Raw genomic sequence first — 27,975 nt, 5'->3', positions numbered from 1 at the left:
TTCTACCGGTGATTGAATCAAACAAACCAAAGGCTACATATTTGAAAGACACTCTCTCTATGTCCCTCACTCTTCCCATTCATCTACCTGTCTATTCCTGCTTCTTCTTGTCTCTATTCCTCTTTTTCTTTCTCTATTCCTCTTTTTCTCTCTCTATTCCTCTTTTTCTCTCTCTATTCCTCTTTATCTCCCTCTATCTTCTTCGTCTCTCTCTCTCTCTCTCTATTCCCCACAGTAATTCGCTAATGATATTTAAGTTAATCGAAAAATTAATAAAGAAAAATTAACGTACCTCTATGGTTATTGGATAAATGTCCATTCCTCGGCGATGTATCAACGCAGGAAGCTCGCTTCGGAACTCTCGCATATCAACAACAACCAAGGGCTGCTCGGTAGCTTCCGGGCCTCCTCCTTGACGAGTTCCAGCACTACTACCCCAGCCAAGTTGCTCACTGGCTTTCCTTGGATCTCGCATGAGATCTTGGTTCAGCTCTGTTCTCCCTTCTCTTTCTTCTGGCACTACCATTGTCTTTGAAAAATAAAAACAGGTTAATTTATGTCATTTGGTTAACCAAATTTCAGTAACCGAGGAGGGGCGTAGTGTAAGAAAAAAACCTTTTTACGAAAGCAATTAGATACGCTCGAATAAAAACATATGAATAAATAATCAATGAAAAGAGAAATACAAAAACTTTTTACTACAGATTAAATACAATAACTAAAACTTATTGTTTATAATCAGAGGGATATTAAGCCGGGGCCAGAGTTAAAGCCAGTTCAAAAGCTGAATTAGGTTGTATAGTCTATAGCAGAAAGGACTAAAAAAAGGTAAAGGATGCGGCACTAGACCCTTAAGGTCCGAACCGGCGGTGCTGATCTCCGTCTCAAGACCCTTCAGCCAGGAAGTGCAATGGGGGGATGAGGGCCAGTCATCCTGTGCTTTTGCACACCCTTCCTGTTTACCTTCCCCAGATCTCTCCAGGTACCCATTTAGAGCTGGATCGACTCTGGCTGAGCTTACAAAGTCACGCCACTGACCCCTGTCCCAAACCAAATAATTGGGTACACTAGGATTCGAACCCTCGTCCTCTCGGACAAAGGATCCCAAATCCAGCACACCAATCCACTTGGCTAGGACGGCTCCAGCAGAAAGGACTATCTGAAATTCTTCCGCCAAGCTTCCATTTCTCCGAGCCATGTTTCTACTTCCTAATGGAAAGCTCTTTTCAAGTCAGGAAGCCGCAGTTTGAAATTCAACTTAAACTAAAATCTAAGAGTTTTAAAGATGCGTGATGATTTCACGGTCCCATCAGCAAAACATTTTTCCATAGATAACTTCAAAGGCCACACTGCCTTTCCATGACGAAAGTAAAACAGTTCAAAATAGGGATGATACCTTTTTATTGACAGTGAATAGATGTAAAATTATTTAACTGGATATTTCGAACACATATACAGTGTTCATCATCAGCAGTAAAACTGGTTTTACTGCTGGTTTTACAGTAAAAAATTTTACTGCTGATGATGAACACTGTATATGTGTTCGAAATATCCAGTTACATAATTTTATATCTATTCACTGTCAATAAAAAGGTATCATTCCTATTTTGACCTGTTTTACTTTCAACTTTTTTTGCAGAATCATAAGTAGAAAAATAACTGAGGTAAGTGGCTCCACTGAATCATTTAGTGCACAACCTCCTCAACCCGCTCAACGTGTGGCAAAGAAAGAAACTCCAAGAAAAAGTAAGTCCTTGTGAAAACATTTTGAACTGATTTGGCATTTTTTTTTTCGAAGCTCGTTTTTGGACGGCTTTGGCGCCGGGCACCGGTACGCGGAAGGCTTCCATACCTGGATTCTCATTGTTGCGTGTCTTCTGACCCGTAGATAATTTGAGCTTATTCTTGATGTTATTACGTCACCACAGGTTCGATAAAGCCATCCTGGGAAAAATACAAATTCTTTCTTAAAGTTGTGACCTATTTAGATCGTTCTTTTGGCCAGGAATGTCAATTTGCATATTTTAGGAAATAAATTACTATGTAGCCGATGTTAAATCCGGGCGCCTGCATGGCTACGCTATTGGCTTGTATATACTGATCCTCATAGTCACTTATCTTGTAACCGCAGACAGGGTGAGTCTCTTCTTAATGTCTTGGCGTCACCATAGGTTCGATACAACCACTATGAGAAAATGCAAATTCTTTCTTAAAGTAGTAACTTTTTTAGATCGTTTTAGTGGCAGAAATGTCAATAAGGCAATTAAAAAAAAAAGAACTATTTAGCCGATTCCGAAGCCGAGACCCGGTACTAGGCATGTGTTGGGCTTTTCTTTTATCCAAATGAGTCAGTTTTCTTTGCTACTCTTTCCTCAGGGAAAATGGAGGGCTCCCCAGGGAAAACATAGAACAGTTTATGGCATCTTTGTAGGTTTGTACTACGTTTTGCACCATATTTTGTTAGCGTCGAAGATTGTGATGGCGTTGTTCTTCTAACTTAATATTTCTTTCTTCTTCAGTTTCATTTTTGACTCGTTCTGATTTTTTTATTTTTTTTTTTTTTTGTCGCTTGTCTTCTAACAGCAAAACTCTTCGTTTTTCACTCCATTTTTGACACGTTCGGATGATCACTTTCTCGCGATTGCTTGTAATTCTCAGTGCCGCTTATCTTTTAACAGCATATTTCCTTATTCTCGCAGTGGTATATCCTTTAGCCGTATATTTCTTTGTTCTTCACCTCTGTTTTTTAGTAGTTTGAATTCTTGTCGCCGCTTTTCTTCGAACCGTATGTTTCTTTGTTCTTCACTTTTGTTTTGAATCGTTTTAATTGTTGCTGACATTCTGACTGTATATATTTATTCTTCATACCTTAGCTGCTCGGATTGGTCTAGCCACGTATTATTGTCTAGGTTGTTCATTCGCCCTCTGGGCATCAAGAAACTACTTAAGGATCCTTTTGTAAATAGACGAATTACCATGGGAAAAATACGAGATCAAACAGTTCGTGGTAACGAACTGTAGTAAGAAGCGAGCCGGCTCAATAGTAACCAAAACTCTAAAAAATAGAATTTTGATACCAATAGCTACATCAAAAGAATCGCATTTAAAAGCTGATTTTAAATATATAAGTTTCATCAAGTTTAGTCTTACCCATGAAAAGTTACGAGCCTGAGAAAATTTGCCTTATTTTAAAAAAAAGGGGAAAACATCCCTAAAAGTCATAGAATTCTAACGATTCTATCACACCATCAGATTCAGCGTATCAGAGAACCCTACTGTAGGGGTTTCAAGCTCCTATCTACAAAAATGTGGAATTTTGTATTTTTTGCCAGAAGCCAGATTACGGATGCGCGTTTATTTGTTTGTTTGTTTTTGTTTTTTTTTTTCCCAGGGGTGATCGTATCGACCAGGTGGTCATAGGATAAGTGACCAAAAAATTGGAGGGCACCTAGGCCCCCTCCCACGCTAATTATTTTCCCAACGTCAACAGATCAAAATTCTGAGATAGCCATTTTATTCAGCGTAGTCGAAAAACCTTATAACTATGTCTTTGGGACGACTTATTCCCCCACAGTCCCCGTGGGATGGGCTAAAAGTTACAAACTTTGACCAGTGCTTACATATAATAATGGTTATTGGGAAGTGTACAGACGTTTTCAGGGGGATTTTTTGGTTGGGGGAGGGAATGAGAAGAGGGGTATATGTTGGGGAAACTTTACATCGAGGAATATGTCATGGGGGAAGAAAATTTCCATGAAGAGAGCGCAGGATTTTCTAGCATTATTTAAAATAAACAATGAAAAAATACATACGAAAAATTTTTTTCAACTGGAAGTAAGGAGCAGCATTAAAACTTAAAACGAACAGAAATTATTACGCATATGAGTGGCGTTATATTACGCTAAAGTATTTTTAGTAATTTCAACTATTTATTCTACGGCTTTGGTGATTTAGGGGTCATTCTTAATGAATTGGGACAAAATTTAAGCTTTAGTGTAAAGAGCGAGGTACTGACGAGGGGGTGAACTTCCTCATATATGTAATAAAAACATGAGAATACAAAAGTTCGTTACGTAAGCTAATTTATAAGTTATGTATATCTTTTACTAATAAAAACATTCGTAATAAATTCAAAGTTCTAGTTGCCTTTTTAAGTAACAAAAAAATCGGAGGGCAATTAGGCTTCCTCCCCCGCTCCTTTTTTTCTCAAAATCACTCGATCAAAACTACGAGAAAGCCAATTAGCCAAAAATTAGATATGCAAATTTCGTTTTAATTATTCATCTGCGGAGAGCCAAAATCAAAACTGCATTGATTCTAAAACGTTCAGAAATTAAATAAAAAAAAACGAGTTTTTTTAACGGGAAGTAAGGAGCGACATTAAAACTCAAAATGAACAGAAATTACTTCGTATATGAAAGGGGATGCTTCCTCATCAACGTCCCGCTCTTTACGCTAAAGTTTTTTTTTATTTAATCTTTCTTAAAGTCCTGACCTATTTAGATCTTTTTTGTGTGACCAGTCATACTCGCTTTCTCGGTATGGCTTGTAATCATTGCTACCACTTATCCTCTAACCGTATATTTCTTTGTTCTCGCTTTGGCATATCTTTTAGGCACATATTTCTTCCTTCTTTACTTTTATTTATAATTCGTCTTAATCCTTGTTGTTGCATGTATTCTAATCGCATATTTTTTTTGATCTTCATGTTTGTTTTAACTACTACTGCTACTAATAATAATTCAGGGCAGCACCAAGCCGCCTGAGGTCAACACAGCTACACCCGCTCCTCCTCCAACCCAATCTATTCAAGGCCTACCTCTTTACACCCTCCCAAGAAGTTCCCATTTCCTTTAAATCGTTATTTATGACATCCTCCCACCCCAGATGAGGACGACTTGCTTTCTATGTAGCTCTAGACGGATGGCCAAAAAGGACAATCTTCGGTAATCTGTCATCCCTCCTTCACAGAAAGCGCCACCCCAACACATATTTTGGAGGGGGCGCTTCGCGGCCCACGAAGCACCCCCCCCCCCGCACACGTAAGTCGTTACGCGCCATATTAGTTACGCGCCATTGTAGTTGTGTCCCTGTGTCCCACCTGTAAATATAGATAGATATATATATATATATATATATATATATATATATATATATATATATATATATATATATATATATATATATATATATATATATATATATATATATATATATATATATATATATATATATATATATATATATATATATATATATATCTATATATATAAAAATAAGTTGTCTGTCTGTGGATGTGTGGATGGATGTGTGGATGGATGTGTCAGGTGACGTCACCTGAAAAAACTGGATTAGGTGACGTCAAAACTGAAAAAACTAAAAAAAGGCAAAAACTACAAAAAAAACTAAAAACTAATAAAAAAAATAAAAAAGCTAAAAAACTAAAAAAACTATAAAGGTAAAAACCAATAAAAAACTAAAAAAAAAACTGAAAAAACTAAAAAAAGGCAAAAACTACAAAAAAAAACTAAAAACTAATAAAAAAAGTAAAAAAGCTAAAAAACTAAAAAAACAAAAAAAACTAAAAAAAGGTAAAAAACTAAAACAAATAAAAAATAAAAAAAAACTAAAAAAAAGGAAAAAACTGAAAAATAAGCTAAAATAAAGGTAAAAACCAATAAAAAACTAAAAAAAAAAGGAAAAAACTAATAAATGACGACACTCAAAGAGAAAGCGACCAGGACAAAAAACTAAAAAAAAAGGCAAAAACTACAAAAAAACTAAAAACTAATAAAAAAAATAAAAAAGCTAAAGGTAAAAACTAAAAGAACTAAAAAAGAAAAAAATAAATGACGACACTCAAAGAGAAAGCGACCAGGACAAAAGGAATGTTCGATTAGCAATCAACAAAGCACCGGGACACAGGGAGTATAAATGACGACCAGGACACAAGTAAAAAAAAAAATTAACAAAACTAAAAAGAAGGTAAAAACTACAAAAAAACTAAAAAGAAAAAAAAACTAAAAACTAATAAAAAAACTAAAAAATCTAAAAATCTAAATAAACTAAAAAAGAAAAAAAAAGGAAAAAAATAAAGGAGAAAAACAAAACTAAAAAACGAATGTATATACAGACCGGTACACCGGGATACAAATGACGACCGGGACACAGGGAATATCTATATATATAAAAATAAGTTGTCTGTGGATGGATGGATGGATGGATGTGTGGATGGATGTGTCAGGTGACGTCACCTGAAAAAACTGGATTAGGTGACGTCAAAACTGAAAAAACTAAAAAAAGGCAAAAACTACAAAAAAAACTAAAAACTAATAAAAAAAATAAAAAAGCTAAAAAACTAAAAAAACTATAAAGGTAAAAACCAATAAAAAACTAAAAAAAAAACTGAAAAAACTAAAAAAAGGCAAAAACTACAAAAAAAAACTAAAAACTAATAAAAAAAGTAAAAAAGCTAAAAAACTAAAAAAACTAAAAAAACTAAAAAAAGGTAAAAAACTAAAAAAAATAAAAAATAAAAAAAAACTAAAAAAAAGGAAAAAACTGAAAAATAAGCTAAAATAAAGGTAAAAACCAATAAAAAACTAAAAAAAAAAAGGAAAAAACTAATAAATGACGACACTCAAAGAGAAAGCGACCAGGACAAAAAACTAAAAAAAAAGGCAAAAACTACAAAAAAACTAAAAACTAATAAAAAAAATAAAAAAGCTAAAAAACTAAAAAAACTAAAAAAAGGTAAAAAACTAAAAAAACTAAAAACTAAAAAAAAACTAAAAAAGGTAAAAACTAAAAGAACTAAAAAAGAAAAAAATAAATGACGACACTCAAAGAGAAAGCGACCAGGACAAAAGGAATGTTCGATTAGCAATCAACAAAGCACCGGGACACAGGGAGTATAAATGACGACCAGGACACAAGTAAAAAAAAAAATTAACAAAACTAAAAAGAAGGTAAAAACTACAAAAAAACTAAAAAGAAAAAAAAACTAAAAACTAATAAAAAAACTAAAAAATCTAAAAATCTAAATAAACTAAAAAAGAAAAAAAAAGGAAAAAAATAAAGGAGAAAAACAAAACTAAAAAACGAATGTATATACAGACCGGTACACCGGGATACAAATGACGACCGGGACACAGGGAATATAAATAACGACCGGGACACAGGGACACAACTACAACGGGGACACCGGGGGAAACAGGGGGATATAAATGACGACCGGGACAAAAAAACTAAAAAGAAATAAAAACTAAAAACTAATAAAAAAAACTAAAAAATCTAAAAATCTAAATAAGCTAAAAAAGAAAAAAAAAGGAAAAAAATAAAGGAGAAAAACAAAACTAAAAAACGAATGTATATACAGACCGGGACACCGGGATACAAATGATGACCGGGACCCGGGACACAGGGAATATAAATGACGACCGGGACACAGGGACACAACTACAACGGGGACACCGGGGGAAACAGGGGGATAACCTGACAATCTATTTATATGCAAAGACAATGGGACAGCAAAGAATGTTGTATATTCGCAAGTTTTACGTAGTTAAAACCATATATATATATATATATCTATATTCACAGGTGGGACATAGGGACACAACTACAATGGCGCGTAACTATTATGGCGCGTAACGACTTACGCGCGCGGGGGGGCTTGGGGGGGGCGCGAAGCGCCCCCACCAACTAGGTGTTGGGGTGGCGCGAAGCGCCACCCCAACAGCTAGTAATATATATAAAAATAAGTTGTCTGTCTGTGGATGTGTGGATGGATGTGTGGATGGATGTGTCAGGTGACGTCACCTGAAAAAACTGGATTAGGTGACGTCAAAACTGAAAAAACTAAAAAAAGGCAAAAACTACAAAAAAAACTAAAAACTAATAAAAAAAATAAAAAAGCTAAAAAACTAAAAAAACTATAAAGGTAAAAACCAATAAAAAACTAAAAAAAAAACTGAAAAAACTAAAAAAAGGCAAAAACTACAAAAAAAAACTAAAAACTAATAAAAAAAGTAAAAAAGCTAAAAAACTAAAAAAACTAAAAAAACTAAAAAAAGGTAAAAAACTAAAAAAAATAAAAAATAAAAAAAAACTAAAAAAAAGGAAAAAACTGAAAAATAAGCTAAAATAAAGGTAAAAACCAATAAAAAACTAAAAAAAAAAGGAAAAAACTAATAAATGACGACACTCAAAGAGAAAGCGACCAGGACAAAAAACTAAAAAAAAAGGCAAAAACTACAAAAAAACTAAAAACTAATAAAAAAAATAAAAAAGCTAAAAAACTAAAAAAACTAAAAAAAGGTAAAAAACTAAAAAAACTAAAAACTAAAAAAAAACTAAAAAAGGTAAAAACTAAAAGAACTAAAAAAGAAAAAAATAAATGACGACACTCAAAGAGAAAGCGACCAGGACAAAAGGAATGTTCGATTAGCAATCAACAAAGCACCGGGACACAGGGAGTATAAATGACGACCAGGACACAAGTAAAAAAAAAAATTAACAAAACTAAAAAGAAGGTAAAAACTACAAAAAAACTAAAAAGAAAAAAAAACTAAAAACTAATAAAAAAACTAAAAAATCTAAAAATCTAAATAAACTAAAAAAGAAAAAAAAAGGAAAAAAATAAAGGAGAAAAACAAAACTAAAAAACGAATGTATATACAGACCGGTACACCGGGATACAAATGACGACCGGGACACAGGGAATATAAATAACGACCGGGACACAGGGACACAACTACAACGGGGACACCGGGGGAAACAGGGGGATATAAATGACGACCGGGACAAAAAAACTAAAAAGAAATAAAAACTAAAAACTAATAAAAAAAACTAAAAAATCTAAAAATCTAAATAAGCTAAAAAAGAAAAAAAAAGGAAAAAAATAAAGGAGAAAAACAAAACTAAAAAACGAATGTATATACAGACCGGGACACCGGGATACAAATGATGACCGGGACCCGGGACACAGGGAATATAAATGACGACCGGGACACAGGGACACAACTACAACGGGGACACCGGGGGAAACAGGGGGATAACCTGACAATCTATTTATATGCAAAGACAATGGGACAGCAAAGAATGTTGTATATTCGCAAGTTTTACGTAGTTAAAACCATATATATATATATATATCTATATTCACAGGTGGGACATAGGGACACAACTACAATGGCGCGTAACTATTATGGCGCGTAACGACTTACGCGCGCGGGGGGGCTTGGGGGGGGCGCGAAGCGCCCCCACCAACTAGGTGTTGGGGTGGCGCGAAGCGCCACCCCAACAGCTAGTATATATATATATATATATATATATATATTTACTACGTAAAACTTGCGAATATACAACATTCTTTGCTGTCCCATTGTCTGTCCATATAAATAGATAATATGAAAAAAACTTCGTTTTCTTAAAGAGTTAAAGAGGCTGCGTCCCAAAGTCGAACCTTAAAACATACAGGAATTAGGAGAGGCAGTTGGGGGGCTGCCGCCCCCCAAACCCCCCGCTTTTAAAGACTCTTTTGCACAGGTTTTTTGTTTTTTTTGCTAACCCCCCGCTCTTGGCTTCGGAAAGGCCCTCTTTTAATTAAAAAATAATTTAAATGAATGAATAATGGAATAACTTCGAAAAATGTTAAACACAAGAGGACAGGAGAACCATTGCGCCGAAACTAGTAATTAGTAACAATGAAGTCCCCCCACAAAAAAAAACCTGTCCAAAAGAGTCTTTAAAAGCGGGGGGTTCGGGGGGCGGCAGCCCGCCAACTGCCCCTTCTAATTCCTGTACATTTTAAGGTTCGACTTTGGGACGCAGCCTCTTCAACTCTTTAAGAAAACGAAGTTTTTTTCATATTATTTCTGTACGTTTTTCTACAATTAGGACTATAAGAAGACTATTAGGAGGGGCAAACCCCCCGATTTTAAAGACTCTTTTGTACAGGTTTAATTTTTTTTCATATTAATTCTGTACGTTTTTCTACAATCCATGGTGGATGTAATTTAATAATTCCTGTACTCCTCGTACAGGAATTAGGAGAGGAACCCCCCCCCGCTTTTAAATCATTGTATAAAATAGAAAAAAAAATAGATAGAATGACCGAAATGTTTCTTTTGCTCATAAGAAGCTAATATTCTGTTATCTCTCAAATGATAAGCTGTCCAGGTGTTATCAAAATTTTTTTGATGTTGTGAAAAAAAAACCGCCCGTAAGGGACTTGAACCCTTGACCCGAGGATTAAAAGTCCCACGGTCTAACGACTGAGCTAATCACTTGCTTGTGTGTAAATATAACTTCTCAATAATTTTTAAAAATTTCAAATTAACATGGGCTCTTATGGAGAGAAATGCGTTAATTAATTAGCTAATGCGTGGTTTCTGGAAAACAGGGAAGGAGTTATCGGATCGAGCTGAAATTTCACGGATAAGCTCCTGGGCCGTAGGGGGCCTTAACTTGTGAATTTCAGCCCGATCGGACAACTTTAAAAGGGGGGGGTTGGAGGGTCGAAACTTTCGGGGGGTTAAGATTTTCCTACGAAACTTTCCAGGAAAATTACTCGGAGAATTCCGCATCGAATGAGTCTTCGTACACCCAGATCCGATGTCGGATGTGACCTGTAGGCGTCTAGGAAAAAAAAAGAACATGAATTTTAAGTGGCTATGCGTGGTTTCTGGAAAACAGGGAAGGAGTTATCGGATCGAGCTGAAATTTCGCGGATAAGCTCCTGGGCCCTAGGGGACCTTAACTTGTGAATTTCAGCCCGATCGGACAACGTTAAAGGAGGGCTGGGGTTGACGGGTCGAAACTTTCGGCCAGATTTTCCCCATTTAGGAAAAGTTGGAGGGGGATGAAATTTTGCAGGTTTCTTAGTTGGAGCTCGGGCTACGAAATGCATCCCTCCCCATCCCTCTGCGACCACTGGAACCGAAGATCGCTTAACATTGTCGTGTGTCGCCTCTTTATAGAGGCACGAGTGTGCCTCCTTGATTGTCAGGTTTACCAACTCTTGAACATGCAACGTAATTATTGTCCATGGGGAAAACAATCCGTATTTAGATCTATACCGCATTTTTCTAACGATTGCCCTTGAGTTTTGTTGATGGTGATTGCTAATCGAACATTCCCTGTGTCCCCGTCGTCATTTATATATCCCCCTGTGCCCCCGGCGTCCCCGTTGCAGTTGGGTCCCTGTGTACTGGTCGTCATTTATATTCCCTGTGTCCCGGTCGTCATTTGTGTCCCGGTATCCCAGTCTGTAATTTCTCTTTGAGTATCCAGGTCGTCATTTATATTCCCTCTGTCCCGGTCGCCATTTGTGTCCCGGTGTCCCGGTCTGTAATTTCTCTTTGAGTGTCCCGGTCTTCATTTATATTCCCTGTGTCCCGGTCGTCATTTGTGTCCCGGTGTCCCGGTCTGTAGTGTCATCTTATAATGACGTCATATACAAAGCCTTATGTACTTATAATGACGTCAAATGCAAACCCACAAACAAACAAACATGCATATATACAACTTATTTTTATATATATAGATACAGTTTCTTTTTTAGTTTTTTCTTTTCTTAGTTTGTTTCTTTTTTAGTTTTTCTTTTTTTTGTTTCTTCTTTTTATTGATTTGTTTTCTTCAATTTGTCAATGTTCATTCTAACATTGACACTTGGAAAAATCTTTACGTGCCAAGCATGCTAAATCTCCAACAATTTATAATAAACATCAAAACTTTGGGTATCTGTTTTAAGGTTTTCGAATTACTTTAATCTATTGACAAAATATATTGAAATATTTGTGCAATTCCCAGTTTTTTTAGTTTTTCTTTTTTTAGTTTTTTAGCTTTTTTTGTTTTTTTTTCTTTTTAGTTTTTTACCTTTTTTATTTTTTTTAAGTTTTTTCTTTTTAGGTTTTTTCTTTTTTTTCTTTTTTAGGTTTTTTTTAGTTTTTTCTTTTTAGTTTTTTTTAGTTTTTTACCATTTTTCTTTTTTCAGGTTTCTTTTTCTTCTTTATTTTTCAGCGTCACTATGAAATACATATCGCTGAACCTTTGTTTTTTTTTAACTAAAATCTGGTAGGCATTGGTGACCTTATCCAAGTCAAAATCCCAAACCCAATCATCATCGCTATCATTTTCAGTTTTGATACGTTTTGACTCTCGCTGTCCAGGTGGATTTTCATCTAACTGCGCGGTCTTTAGCCGCAAGCCTTTTGGCATTAACCCTTTGAGCATATTCCTCGGCTGTTTCTTCTGCCATTGTAGGATTTATACTAAAATTTCTCTTTGAATTAACTATTTGAGCAGCTTCCTCGGCTGTTTCTTCTGTCAATTTAAAATCTATACTAAAAATTCTTCTTCACGTGCCAAGCTTGCTAAAGCTCAACAATTTATAATGAACCTCGAATTTTAAGTATCCGTTTTAAGGTTTTCGAATTACTTTAATCTATTGTCAAAATATTTCGAAATATTTATGCAATTCCCAGTTTTTACATTTTAGTTTATTTAAATAAAAAAAAAGTTTTTTCAACTGAAAGTAAGGAGCAACATTAAAACTTAAAACGAATAGAAATTACTTCGTATATGAAAGGGGCTGCTTCCTCATCAACGCCCCGCTCTTTACGCTAAAGTTTGACTCTTTCTCTCAGCTCTTCTTTTTAAAACAGTAAAAAACTTTAGCGTAAAGAGCGGGGCGTTGATGAGGAAGCAGCCCCTTTCATATACGAAGTAATTTCTGTTCGTTTTAAGTTTTAATGTCGCTCCTTACTTTCAGTTGAAAAAACTTGTTTTTTTTTATTTAATTTCTGAACGTTTTTGAATCAATACATGTTTTGATTTTGGCTCTCCGCAGAGGAATTTGCATATTTTTTTTTGGCTAAATGGTTTTCTCATAATTTTGATCGAATGATTTTGAGAAAAAAAGAGCAGGGAGGAAGCCTAGTTGCCCTCCAATTTTTTGGTTAATTAAAAAGGCAACTAGAACTTTTAATTTTTTACGAATCTTTTTATTAGTAAAAGATATACGTAACTTATAAATTAGCTTACGTAAAGAATTTTTTATTCTCATGTTTTTATTACACATATGAGAGGGTTCGCCCCCTCGTCAGTACCTCTCTCTTTACACCAAATCTTCCTTGATGGAAAGTTCCCCCAGTATATCCCCCTCTTCTCAACCCCTCCCCCCAACCAAAAAATCCTCCTGAAAACGCCTGTACACTTCCCAATAACCATTACTATATGTAAGCACTGGTCAAAGTTTGTAACTTGTAGCCCCTCCCACGGGGACTTTGGAGGAGTAAGTCGTCTCCAAAGACATAGTTATAAAGTTTTTCGACTACGCTGAATAAAATGGCTATCTCAGAATTTTGATCCGTTGACTTTGGGAAAATAATTAGCGTGGGAGGGGGCCTAGGTGCCCTCCAATTTTTTTGGTCACTTAAAAAGGGCACTAGAACTTTTCATTTCCGTTAGAATGAGCCCTCTCACAACATTCTAGGACAACTGGGTCGATACGATCACCCCTGAGAAAAAAAAACAAAAAAAAAAACAAAAAACAAACAAACCAATAAACACGCATCCGTGATCTGCCTTCTGGCAAAAAATACAAAATTCCACATTTTTGTAGATAGGAGCTTGAAACTTCTACAGTAGGGTTCTCTGATACGCTGAATCTGATGGTGTTATTTTCGTTAAGATTCTATGACTTTTAGGGGGTGTTTCCCCCTATTTTCTAAAATAACGCAAATTTTCTCAGGTTCGTAACTTTTGATGCGTTTTTGAAACTTACATATTTAAAATCAGCATTAAAATGCGATTCTTTTGATGTAGCTATTGGTATCAAAATTCCATTTTTAGAGTTTTGGTTTCTATTGAGCCGGGTCGCTCCTTACTACAGTTCGTTACCACGAACTGTTTGATATATATATATATATATATATATATATATATATATATATATATATATATATATATATATATATATATATATATATATATATTGCAGCGCTGCGCGCCCTAGCAACAAATGGAGTGGCATTAATCCCCCCCTTCCTATTATGATTGTATGTAAATGGTGTTAGTCCATTTGTTAATGGATATGTCTATCTATTACCCGTCCGTGCGTTATTCCTAGGGCATTAGAACCAAGGTATATAGTAATAGAGCTAAGAAAGTGATAGAATCTATAGTTTTCCAAGTGTTTGGTTAAATGGCACGGACAAACGGCGGGAGTAAGTGTGCCTCTCTTATTGGACCAATATTTGTTTGTTATTTTTTAGCCAGTCACGCCGGCCTAGAGGCTCCGGCAAGTTGACCAAGAATTTAAAATTGACATAAAACCATTAGATTACCTGGAATGAGAGGTAAACAAGGCACGCCTGCTTGTGGTCTTAGGCAGGTTGAACCACGAAATAATTGTGTATTTTTTATGTATTTATTTATTTTTATCAAAAATGGCTCCATATTTTTTCGAAAAAATTGGTATCCCTGGATTTTCTGGCCTAAAAAAACGATCTATAGGTCAGAAGTTTAAGAAAGTTCATCAAAAGCCTCAATTTTGGAAAAAAAATATTCATGTAAGCGACGTCACATTTATGAATACACTCGAAACGCATACATACAACATATTTGCCTCATTAGCGGTTGCATCGTTTTTAGTGTCTATGACACAGGCAAAATTACACAAGAAACAAATGGTTGACAAGAAAAAGTCAAATGATTGACATCATATTTATGATTTAATTTCAAGAGAACAAATTTAATCATTCCCCCTCCCCCCCCCCAAGGGTGAATGTATCGTTTCTATATCTACGATGCATACGAAATTAGAAATATAGTTGAGTATAAAATACCCAGTGTAATTAGTCTATTTACTAAAGGTGTTTTAAGTAGTTTCATAATGACTGGAGTAAGTAAAGTAAGTAAAGAGAGTAATTATACTACCTAGAGGACAAATGAAGTACCTAGATCAACAAGCAAGACAAGACTAATCCGATATGACCTGATCTGAATAATTCAATAGACGTAAGTAAGGTAAAAGTAAGGAGCGACATTAAAACTTAAAACGAACAGAAATTACTCCGTATATAAAACGGGTTGTCCCCTCCGCAATCCCTCGCTCTTTACGCTAAAGCTTTTAATTGTTTTAAAAAGTAGAATTGTGGCAAAGAGTCAAACTTTAGCGTAAAGAGCGAGGGATTGCGGAGGGGACAACCCGTTTATATACGGAGTAATTTCTGTTCGTTTTAAGTTTTAATGTCATTCCTTACTTTCAGCTAAAAAAATTAGTTTTTTTTTTATTTAATTTCTGAAAGTTTTTGAATTAATGCATGTTTGGTTTTGGCTCTCCTCACATAAACTATTAAAATGAAATTTGTATATTAATTCTTTTTTTGGCTAAATGGCTTTCTCTTAATTTTGATCAGACGATTTTGAGAAATAAGGGGTGGAGAAGGAGGCCTAGTTGCCCTCCAATTTTTTGGTTACTTAAAAAGAACACTAGAACTTTTAATTTTTAACGAACGCTTTTATTAGTAAAAAAATATATGTAACTTAAGAATTAACTTGCGTAACAAACTTTCATAATCTTATATTTTTATTATGTATACGAGGGGGTTTGTACCCTCGTTAATACCTCGCTCTTTACACTAAATCTTAAGTTTTGTCCCAATTCTTTAAGAATGACCCCTGCATCAGAAAGGCCGTAGAATAAATAGTTGAAATTACTAAAAATAATTTAGCATAAAGAGCGAGGTATTTATCTCCTCCTAAATACCTCGCTGTTTATGCTAAAGTTTTTTTAGAACCCCTCATATGCGTAATAATCTCTGTTCGTTTTAAGTTTCAATGCTACTGCTTCCTTTCATTTGAAGAAAAACTTTTCATGTTTATTTTTCATTGTTTTCTTATAGTAATGCTAGAAAATCCTGCACCCTTTTCATTGAATTTTTCTTCCCCCATGACAGATTCCTCCAAGGAAAGATCCTCCAAGATAGGCCCCTCCCCTCAGCCACACCCCCAAACAAAATAAAATCCCCCTGAAAACGTCTGTACACTTCCCAATAACCATTACTATATGTAAACACTGGTCAAAGTTTGTAACTTGCAGCCCCCCTCCCAGGGATTGTGGGGAAGTAAGTCATCCCCAAAGACATAGTTATTATGGTTTTCGACTATGCTGAACAAAATGGGTATCTCAAAATTTTGATCCGTTGACTTTGGGAAAAAATTAAGCGTGGGATGGGGCCTAGATGCCCTCCAATTTTTTGGTCACTTAAAAAGGGCACTAGAACTTTTCATTTCCGTTAGAATGAGCCCTTTTGCGAAAATCTAGGACCACTTGGTCGATACGATGACCCCTGGGAAAAAAAAACAAAAAAACAAACAAATAAACAAGCACCCGTGATTTGTCTTCTGGCAAAAAATACATAATTCCACATTTTTGTAGATAGGAGCTTGAAACCTCTACAGTAGGGTTCTCTTATACGCTGAATCTGATGGTGTCATTTTCGTTAAGATTCTACGACTTTTAGGGGTTGTTTCCCCCTATTTCCTAAAATAAGGCAAATTTTCTCAGGCTCGTAACTTTTGATGGGTAACTAAACTTGATGAAACTTATATATTTAAAATCAGCATTAAAATGCGATTCTTTTGATGTAGCTATTGATATCAAAATTCAATTTTTTAGAGTTTTGGTTACTATTGAGCCGGATCGCTCCTTACTACAGTTCGTTATCACGAACTGTTTGAAAGATAAATTGATAAACAAAATTGAATACAGTCAGAATACTTGCGTCAGTGAACATATATATATATATATACATATATATATATATATATATATATATATATATATATATATATATATATATATATATATATATATATATATATATATATATATATATATATATATATATATATATATATATATATATATATATATATATATATATATATATATATATATATATATATATATATATATATATATATATATATATATATATATATATATATATATATATATATATATATATATATATATATATCTGAGATTTCTGATATGGTCCCATAACACCGCACTGAAACAAAATTACGAAGTTCTCGACCCGATCGTATAGCTGGATAATTTATATGTTAAATTGTTGTCAAAAGAGGTTTGCCACCCTTGGATTGGTTTACTTTTTTGAAAAATCTAGTTTATGAGTGTATATATATATATATATATATATATATATATATATATATATATATATATATATATATATATATATATATATATATATATATATATACATATATATATATATATATATATATATATATATATATATATATATATATATATATATATATATATATATATATATATATTATAAATTATGTAGTGGAGAAACTTGCCTCAATTCGGTAATTATAAGTTACTGATCGGTTGTTCTGGCCAGATGGGGTGATAATAATGAATCGTGTGATTCCGTAGAGTCCCTTGGTTTTTTTTTTTTTTTTTTTTGTTTTTTTTTTTACTCTGGTCAGATACATTTCCTGGATATCTTTTTCGCCCAGTTTTTTCATCAGGGGTTATTAAGCGCTTTAATTTTTTTTTTTTTTTGCTGTTTTGTTCAATTTCCTATTTTATTATGTTGGTGAAAAAGAACTCCTCTTAACACAAATATTTGGAATGGACCGTTCCAAGAGTCCATTGAAAAATTCAATCATTTTATCTCTCTCTACGCTGGACCACCAGCAGGAGCTTTAAGTCAAGTAAGTCAAAACAAATATTGAGATAATTGTAATAATTCCAAATGCTTGCATAAAATGATTGATTAGTTTTAAGGTCAATAGAGTTAAGGTTAATAAGGACCCTTTTTGGAAGAGATTCAATCTCGTTTAAAAAAAAAATAATCAAAAAAGCAAAATCAATTATGCACACTTCAATAGCAGGAATACGCTATTCTTACTCTTCATGCACCATAACTCTTTCGTTAGTTAAAGATCTGTAACAACGAGCAAAAGGTTACCACCACAGGTTACCTCACCATAGCGTGCTTTCTTTACAACAGAATTTCATATAATTTCTACTTTGAGCCGCATTTGCTATGTCTATACATAAGTCGCAAGGCCAACTTTTTGAATTTGCTAGTGTGGACCTTAGTTCTCTCTTTTAATCATGGTATGTTATACCTGACATTTTCTCGTATTAAAAGACAACGTAGCTTAAAAGTTTTACTACCCCTCCCCCGATAATGAACAACGAACATGTAATGAAGGGCGAAAGGAAGCCCCGACAACTGCCAACGAAACGTCTTATTGATAGAATCATATTTTTCTTTTTTAAATTAATTTTACGATCAATAATTATAATATATATTAACATCATTGACATTTCATGTCACAAGAACAATCTAAATAGGTCAGGACTTTAAGGAAAAATTCGTTTTTTCCCAGGGTGGTTGTAACGACCCTGTGGTTACGTTATGACATCAAGAAAAGGTGACGTCATGACACCAAGAAAAAGCTAAAATTATCTCTGGTTAGAAGACAAGCGACAGTGAGAATCCATATATAGAAGCCTGCCGCGTGTCGGGACATAATTGTAAATGTATGTGTGTATGTATTTTTTCTCGAAAACGGCTCCATATTTCTTCGGGAAAATTGGCATCCTAGGATATTCTGGCCTAAAAAACGCTCTAGATAGGTCAGGAGTTTGTGAGAATTCGTTAAGAGCCTTAATTTTGGGAAAAAAACAAAATTTATGTGAGTGACGTCATTTTTACATACATCAGTATTGCGATGACGGTGTCACACTTGTGTGGAAAAATTGAAGATTTTCATGCATGGAGAAGTTTACATTAAATTGCTTAAAGAGCAAAAAACTGGCACTGGAAAAATATTTGTATATATTTTGACAAGGGATTAAGACAAGTCAAAAACCATAAAAACGATATATTTTGAACGGTGTATATTAAAAACGGTATATATTTTATTTAAGAATTAACGACGCTTCTTGACTACTATGGTCCCAGCATCGGCCCTGCAGTGCATTCCTGCAGCTTGATTCAATCTCTGGGTCCCGTATTACCAAGCTAAGGTCAAATCCACTGCGCCACCACAGGACATGGTATGTATTTTGACAAGGGATTAAGACAAGTCAAAAACCTTAAAACGAAAACTAAAAGGTTGAACCATAGTAGCAATCGTTGTTATAAATTGAACTTTCGTCAATAATCAAACATCTTTGAAAAGAAATGGCACAAAAAGACATTAAATTGCGTAAAGAGAAAAAAATAGCAAAATTTTGGTGGGTAATTGCAAAAATTCCATATATATAAAAAATAAGTTGTTTGTTTGTGTGTCTGTCGACTGACGTCATTATAAGGATTGAGCTGTATGTCGTCATAAAGTTAGTTGTCGTCATGTTTGTTATGGGACAAAAATGACAACCGGGACACAGGGAATATAAATGACGACCGGGACACTCAAAGAGAAATTACAGACCGGGACACCGGGATACAAATGACGACCGGGACACAGGGAATATAAATGACGACCGGGACAGTCAAAGAGAAATTACAGACTGGGACACTGGGACACAAATGACGACCGGGACACAGGGAATATAAATGACCACCGGGACACAGGGACACAACTACAACGGGAACGCCGGGGGCACAGGGGGGATATATAAATGACGACGGGGACACAGGGAATGTTCGATTAGCAATCACCATCAACAAAGCTCAAAGGCAATCATTAGAATAATGAGGTATAGATCTTAATACGGATTGTTTTTCCCATGGACAATTATATGTTGCATGTTCAAGAGTCGGTAAACCTGACAATCTATTTATATGCACAGACAATGGGGGCAGCGAAGAATGTTGTATATTCGCAAGTTTTACGTAGTTAAAAACATAGTGGGACAAAGGGACACAACTACAATGGCGCGTAACTAATATGGCGCGTAACGACTTACGCGCGGGGGGGGGGGCTTGGGGGGCGCGAAGCACCCCCACCAGCTAGGTGTTGGGGTGGGGCGAAGCGCCACCCCAACAGCTAGTATTTGTATACATTTTAACAAGGGATTACAACAATAAAAAAACGAAAAGTTTGAAGCTTAGTAGAAATCGTTTTTAAAAAAACATCATTACCAAATTTCTTTTGATAAAAGTATACGCATTGTCTTTTTAAGACATAAAAAAAGTTGAAAGAATTTTTAAGTTCAGATTCCCTAAAGCTATTAAGTAAATTGCAAAAATATTTGCGGTGTCTGAGCAATAATTTTAATGTTTTAATTAAAACTAGAAAAATACATGAAAATTTGAAATTAGGTTGTTTTTTGTTAGATAAAATTAACTCGCTACGTGAATAAGCTTACAAGTAAAAGAGATTTCTGGTTTATGTTTTATCTTCATGGGTTGTTGTTTATCTGATGAAGCAAAGGAACAGAAACGAATTAATCAAGAGATCGAAATGCAAATCAAAAGGGATAAGAAAAAACAAAGGGAAGAAGTAAAATTGGTATTATTAGGGACTGGAGAGTCTGGTAAGTCAACGTTTATCAAACAGATGAGAATCATCCATGGGAAAGGATATTCAGATGAAGATAGAAGTGGTTTTAAAAAGCTTGTATTTCAAAACATATTTGAAGTGATACAATCTATAATTAGAGCCATGGAGTCCCTCCAAATTGATTATGAAGAATCAGGGTGTATTGATAAAGCAAGGGCTGTGAATGAGGTGGACAGTGGAAAAGTGACCACGTTTGAAAGTCCCTATGTAAAATATATTAAAGAGCTCTGGAATGACCTTGGAGTTAAAAAAGCCTATGAGAGAAGGCGGGAGTACCAGGTAACAGATTCAGCTGAATATTACCTCAAACATTTAGATCGTATTGCGGATCCAAACTATTTGCCTACAGAGCAAGACATACTACGAGTCCGAGTGCCAACAACAGGCATTAATGAATACCGATTTGATTTAAAAGGAGTCACATTTCGAATAGTTGATGTCGGTGGCCAGAGGGGCGAGCGACGGAAATGGCTACACTGTTTTGAGGACGTCACTTCAGTCATTTTCCTAGCATCTCTTTCCGAGTATGATCAAGTTCTCTTCGAATCCGATAGAGAGAATAGAATGAAGGAATCATTAGCTTTATTCAAAACAATAATAAATTATCCATGGTTCAAAAATTCCTCTTTTATCCTGTTTTTAAATAAAACAGATCTTCTTCAAGAAAAGATCAAGCTTTCGGATTTCATCAATTATTTTCCAGAATATAATGGTCCGAAGCAAGATGTTGAACAAGTCCAGAAGTTCATTCTGAAGATGTTTCTTGATTTGAAAACCAAACAGAAAAAGACTATTTACCATTATTTCACTTGTGCGACCGATACAGATAACATAAGGAATGTATTTGAAGCGGTGAAAAATATAATATTGAAGTTAAATTTGAAAGAATACAAATTAATATAATGAAACTGACAAAATACTATCAAAAAACATATAAAATACATACGAACTGTAATTTAGGTTTAAATCCCTAAATAGTATTACCCCTCCTCCCGCTCCAATTTCATCTAATCAATCTATCAACTGGTAATAAATGATCATATTAATGAAGCTAGATAATGTGCAACAGAGCCCAACGGGGATAACTTTTAGTAATCCCTGGCTGGAAAGTAACCTCTATACTGATCATTTTTCTGTATTTTTTGTGCGACATGCACCACAAATGAACATTATGAACCAACTAACTGAAGAGCCCCCTAACTCATACGGTTAAATTAATCATCTGATCTATCTGTTAAATCAGAAAGATTAGGAATCGATTTCTTATCACAAATCATTGATTTTCATGAACAGAAAACTTACATTAAATTAGTAATTGCAATGCAGAAAACTGGCAAGTGCAAAAATATTTGTATATATTTTGACAAGAGATTACAACAATTCGAAAACCTTGAAAAAAAAACAAAGTTTGAAGCTTATTAGAAATCGTTTTTAGAACTCGGACGTATACTTATACTTTTAAGACATGAGAAAAAAAGTAGAAAAAAAAATTTAATTTCAGTTTGGAATCGCTAAAGTTGTTATATAAAGTTAAAAAAATTTTATGGTGCCTGAGATAATTTTAATGTTTTAATTCAAACATGAAAAATACCTGGATATTTTAAACTTAGTTTCCTTCTTTCTTAGATAAAATCAACTCGTTAAGTGGAAAGCAACCAATGAACGCAATCAGTTGTATAGTGTCAGTAGGAAGGCCCAAAAAGCGAAAATTTGCAATTATTACAAACGATGATTCTTTCGAACCACTTGAACTATCAAATGTGATAGGACCGCGAGAGCGGCCCGAACATATTAAATTTACAATAGGTGAAAGCCAGTAACCTGGACCATCAAATGAGACAAGACATATACGGGCAGCTAAAGCAAAGGTCATTACTAAATTGTCTGAAATAATCAAAATCCAAAATGAAGAAGAAAGACAAATGCCGTTAGAATATAGGTAACAGCGATTATCAAAACGTGTCAAAAATGCAGATGAAGAGCCAAGAAACGAGCGTTTAGAAGATGTACGAAAACGAGAATTAGAACGAGTCAGATGATTCTCTATTTTGACACGGGGTTACAACAATTCAAAATTCTTAAAAAAGAAAATCAAAAGTCTAAAGCATAGTACATAATGTCTTTGTATGAAAAGACGTTAAATTGCGCTGAGAAAACACCGGAAATTGTAAAAATATTTTGATACATTTTAACAAGGAATTACAACAATTCAAAAACTATAAAAAATAAAATCTTTTTGAATGAAAGTTATATAATGTCAGTAGGAAGGCCAAAGAAAAACTAAAATTTGCAATTACTACACATGATGATTCTCTATTTTGACAAGGGATTACTACAATTCAAAAACCTTAAAAAAGAAAACCACAGGTTTGAAGCTTAGTAGCCTACATATTGTTGTTTTCGATATGTGCAAAGACAAGGGCGGTTAGAAGATGCGCAGAAACGAGAATCATGTCGTGTCAAAAATGAAAATAAAGAGCAAAGATTTGGGCGGTTAGAAAATTGCAAAAACAAGAATTAGAGTGTTTCAAAAACGAGAATGAAGAGCAGACACACGTAGTTAGAAAAAAAGCTACACCGAGAATCTGAAACAGTCGAAATGAACATGATGAGTAAAGACACAGGCGATTAGAAGATGTGCGAAAACGAGAATTAGAGTACGTCAAAAATAAAAATGAAGAATAAAGACACACCCGGTTAAAAAAAAAGCGACACCGTGAATCTGAACAAGTCAAAAATGATAATGATGAGAAAAGAAAAACGAGGTTAGAAGACAAGTGTGATAGTGTTACGACATCAAGAGGATGCAGTTAAAAGACAAGTGAAAATAAGAATTCATACATAGAAACCTACCATGTGCCGAGTACCAGGGCCCAGCGGTGAAGCCACCAGGCTCACGGCACTATATACTATCTTTATAAGTGAGCAATAATTCTGTATCTACGTGTATTGCACTGACGTTGTCATACTTGTCACATTTATGTGGAAAAATTTAATATGCCCATGCATGGCCAAGTTTAAATCAAATTGTTTAAAAAGCAAACACTGGTAAAACACTGGTATTCCCTGTGTCCCACTTCTCATTTGTGTCCCGGTGTCCCGGTCTGTAATTTCTCTTTGAGTGTCCCGGTCGTCATTTATATTCCTTGTGTCCCGGTGTCCCGGTCTGTAACATACGACAATAGATCAATTGTGTTGTAAATTTGTTCACGATCCCATTCTACACATGTAGGAATAGAAGCAGTACGATTAGGTAAAGGCATTCCTAAATGCTTGAGAAGTTTGTTTGCAATAGATAAGCACAAATCTTCAATCATAACTAAAGTGCAGTTATAAATTTCTGTTGTAAAGTCCAAGGTCATATCTGACCCTTCTAGCCGTATTCGGTGGAGTATATTCTCGGCCATTTGCGATTTGTATTTCTCCCATACCTCTGTAGGAGATGAAGGAGAGCAACTTTTGCAGGAAGACACGGGCCGTAATGTCATGTCTATGAACCGGCGATTGTCCAGGATGTAAAGCTGTTGTATCTAATCCCAAGATGGATTATATATAAATGTAATAAATGACGAATCATTAAACTATAGGCATAATATTTCATTGCGCTGCATTTCTTATCCATTTCTTTGTTAGTGGCTGGATTTAACAATTTAATATTAAAGTGGTAACCGTCGGCTCCATCCCAAAAAATGATAGGATATTGTAGGGCATCGTAGCATCGATGAGTTTAATAAAAACTTCTCTTTGAAACGCCTTCTTATATACTTATAATGACGTCATATACAAAGCCATTGACGTCATATACAAATCACCGACCATAACGATTGTCACTTCGTTGATAGTTGTGTATCAGTAGGCATCAGTTCGATTGCTGTTTTGAACAGAAGCCCTAAATTATTATTTATGTGGAAAAGATGTTGCAACTGGGAAACGATAGTCCTTTCAACGTCGTTTTTTTTTATCATCGGTATCACTTTCAAGTTGTTTGGTTTGTTTTACCTCGACTTGTCTTTCGTCACTATGAAATACATATCACCGAACCTTTGTTTTTTTAACTAAAATCTGGTAGGCATTGATGACCTTATCCAAGTCAAAATCCCAAACCCAATCATCATTGCTATCATTTTCAGTTTTGATACGTTTTGACTCTCGCTCTCCAGGTTGTTTCAGGTTGCTCTTGTGATTCCTCGGCACGCTTTCTTTTGGTGATTACTCTTTGAGACGCAAGCATGTTTTCACGCTGTTATTGTGATTCCTCAGCACGCTTTCTTTTCATACTTTCTCTATTAGCCGCAAGCCTGTTTTCACGCTGTTGTTGTGATTCCTCGGCACGCTTTCTTTTCTTACTTTCTCTATTAGCCGCAAGCCTTTTGGCATTAGCTCTTTGAGCAGCTTCCTCGGCTGTTTCTTCTGCCATTGTAGGTTCTTCTTTCATTTTAAGATCTATATTAAAAATTTCTCTTTGATGTTGTAATTCCTCGGCATACTTTCTTTTCATACTTTCTCTATTAGCCGCAAGCCTGTTTTCACGCTGTTGCTGTGATTCCTCGGCACGCTTTCTTTTCATACTTTCTCTATTAGCCGCAAGCCGGTTTTCACGCTGATGTTGTAATTCCTCGGCACGCTTTCTTTTCTTACTTTCTCTATTAGCCGCAAGCCTTTTGGCATTAGCTCTTTAAGGAGCTTCCTCGGCTGTTTCTTCTGCCATTGTAGGTTCTTCTGTCATTTTAAGATCTATATTAAAAATTTATCTTTGAAAGGCCTTCTTATATACTTATAATGACGTCATATACAAAGCCTTTGACGTCATAACAAACATAACGTCAGTCGACAAACAACCTCATGACGGCATAATGCTCAATCCTTATAATGACGTCAGTCGACAAACATGACGTCAGTCGACACACAAACATGACGTCAGTCGCCACACAAACAACTTATTTATATATATATACTAGCTGTTGGGGTGGCGCTTCGCGCCACCCCAACACCTAGTTGGTGGGGGCGCTTCGCGCACCCCCCAAGCCCCCCCGCGCGCGTAAGTCGTTACGCGCCATAATAGTTACGCGCCATTGTAGTTGTGTCCCTATGTCCCACCTGTGAATATAGATAGATATATATATATATATATACTAGCTGTTGGGGTGGCGCTTCGCGCCACCCCAACACCTAGTTGGTGGGGGCGCTTCGCGCGCGTAAGTCGTTACGCGCCATAATAGTTACGCGCCATTGTAGTTGTGTCCCTATGTCCCACCTGTGAATATAGATAGATATATATATATGGTTTTAACTACGTAAAACTTGCGAATATACAACATTCTTTGCTGTCCCATTGTCTTTGCATATAAATAGATTGTCAGGTTTACCGACTCTTGAACATGCAACATATAATGGTCCATGGGAAAACAATCTGTATTCAGATCTATACCTCATGATTCTAATGATTGCCCTTGAGCTTTGTTGATGGTGATTGCTAATCGACCATTCCCTGTCCCGGTGTCCCGGTCGTCATTTACATCCCCCTGTTTCCCCCGGTGTCCCCGTTGTAGTTGTGTCCCTGTGTCCCGGTCGTCATTTATATTCCCTGTGTCCCGGGTCCCGGTCGTCATTTGTATCCCGGTGTCCCGGTCTGTATATACATTCGTTTTTTAGTTTTGTTTTTCTCCTTTATTTTTTTCCTTTTTTTTTCTTTTTTAGCTTATTTAGATTTTTAGATTTTTTAGTTTTTTTATTAGTTTTTAGTTTTTTTTTCTTTTTAGTTTTTTTGTCCCGGTCGTCATTTATATCCCCCTGTTTCCCCCGGTGTCCCCGTTGTAGTTGTGTCCCTGTGTCCCGGTCGTCATTTATATTCCCTGTGTCCCGGTCGTCATTTGTATCCCGGTGTACCGGAGTTGTGTCCCTGTGTCCCGGTCGTCATTTATATTCCCTGTGTCCCGGGTCCCGGTCGTCATTTGTATCCCGGTGTCCCGGTCTGTATATACATTCGTTTTTTAGTTTTGTTTTTCTCCTTTATTTTTTTCCTTTTTTTTTCTTTTTTAGCTTATTTAGATTTTTAGATTTTTTAGTTTTTTTATTAGTTTTTAGTTTTTTTTTCTTTTAGTTTTTTTGTCCCGGTCGTCATTTATATCCCCCTGTTTCCCCCGGGTCGTCATTTATACTCCCTGTGTCCCGGTGCTTTGTTGATTGCTAATCGAACATTCCTTTTGTCCTGGTCGCTTTCTCTTTGAGTGTCGTCATTTATTTTTTTCTTTTTTAGTTCTTTTAGTTTTTACCTTTTTTAGTTTTTTTTAGTTTTTAGTTTTTTTAGTTTTTTACCTTTTTTTAGTTTTTTTAGTTTTTTTTAGTTTTTTAGCTTTTTTATTTTTTTTATTAGTTTTTAGTTTTTTTGTAGTTTTTGCCTTTTTTTTAGTTTTTTTAGTTTTTTAGCTTTTTTATTAGTTTTTAGTTTTTTTTGTAGTTTTTGCCTTTTTTTAGTTTTTTTAGTTTTTTAGCTTTTTTATTTTTTTTATTAGTTTTTAGTTTTTTTTGTAGTTTTTGCCTTTTTTTTCTCTTTGAGTGTCGTCATTTATTAGTTTTTTCCTTTTTTTTTTTAGTTTTTTATTGGTTTTTACCTTTATTTTAGCTTATTTTTCAGTTTTTTCCTTTTTTTTAGTTTTTTTTATTTTTTATTTTTTTTAGTTTTTTACCTTTTTTTAGTTTTTTTAGTTTTTTAGCTTTTTTACTTTTTTTATTAGTTTTTAGTTTTTTTGTAGTTTTTGCCTTTTTTTAGTTTTTTCAGTTTTTTTTTTTAGTTTTTTATTGGTTTTTACCTTTATAGTTTTTTTAGTTTTTTAGCTTTTTTATTTTTTTTATTAGTTTTTAGTTTTTTTTGTAGTTTTTGCCTTTTTTTAGTTTTTTTCAGTTTTGACGTCACCTGATCCAGTTTTTTCAGGTGACGTCACCTGACACATCCATCCATCCATCCACAGACAACTTATTTTTATATATATAGATATTTTTTTATTAGTTTTTAGTTTTTTTTGTAGTTTTTGCCTTTTTTTTCTCTTTGAGTGTCGTCATTTATTAGTTTTTTCCTTTTTTTTTTAGTTTTTTATTGGTTTTTACCTTTATTTTAGCTTATTTTTCAGTTTTTTCCTTTTTTTTAGTTTTTTTTATTTTTTATTTTTTTTAGTTTTTTACCTTTTTTTAGTTTTTTTAGTTTTTTAGCTTTTTTACTTTTTTTATTAGTTTTTAGTTTTTTTTGTAGTTTTTGCCTTTTTTTAGTTTTTTCAGTTTTTTTTTTAGTTTTTTATTGGTTTTTACCTTTATAGTTTTTTTTAGTTTTTTAGCTTTTTTATTTTTTTTATTAGTTTTTAGTTTTTTTTGTAGTTTTTGCCTTTTTTTAGTTTTTTCAGTTTTGACGTC

At 34.5% G+C, this 27,975-nt stretch overlaps 2 protein-coding genes across 2 annotated transcripts in view; one reads left to right on the top strand and one right to left on the bottom strand.

Moving 5' to 3' along the window:
• LOC136033301 (DNA repair endonuclease XPF-like) overlaps positions 1–27,975 on the bottom strand; it is a gene marked incomplete in the record, with an annotated part of 109,126 nt that overhangs the window by 13,899 nt on the left and 67,252 nt on the right. The window contains 1 exon segment of the mRNA XM_065714072.1: positions 293–529. Within this exon segment, the coding sequence (XP_065570144.1) occupies positions 293–529 (237 nt within the window).
• Positions 20,043–25,758, top strand: LOC136033303 (guanine nucleotide-binding protein G(q) subunit alpha-like). The gene has a single exon (XM_065714074.1). It carries the CDS (start codon positions 20,413–20,415, stop codon positions 21,472–21,474), a length of 1,062 nt encoding a protein of 353 aa, XP_065570146.1. The 5' UTR covers positions 20,043–20,412; the 3' UTR covers positions 21,475–25,758.

This window comes from Artemia franciscana, chromosome 11 (genome assembly GCF_032884065.1).
Source record: "Artemia franciscana chromosome 11, ASM3288406v1, whole genome shotgun sequence".
Lineage (NCBI taxonomy): Eukaryota > Metazoa > Arthropoda > Branchiopoda > Anostraca > Artemiidae > Artemia > Artemia franciscana.
Note: the sequence above shows the minus strand (reverse complement) of the source record. Positions and strands in the feature narration are given on the sequence as shown.

What these genes read in the sequence shown, in the direction of transcription:
- LOC136033303 (XM_065714074.1), top strand. Translation starts at nt 20,413, where the DNA reads ATGGGTTGTTGTTTATCTGATGAAGCAAAGGAACAGAAACGAATTAAT.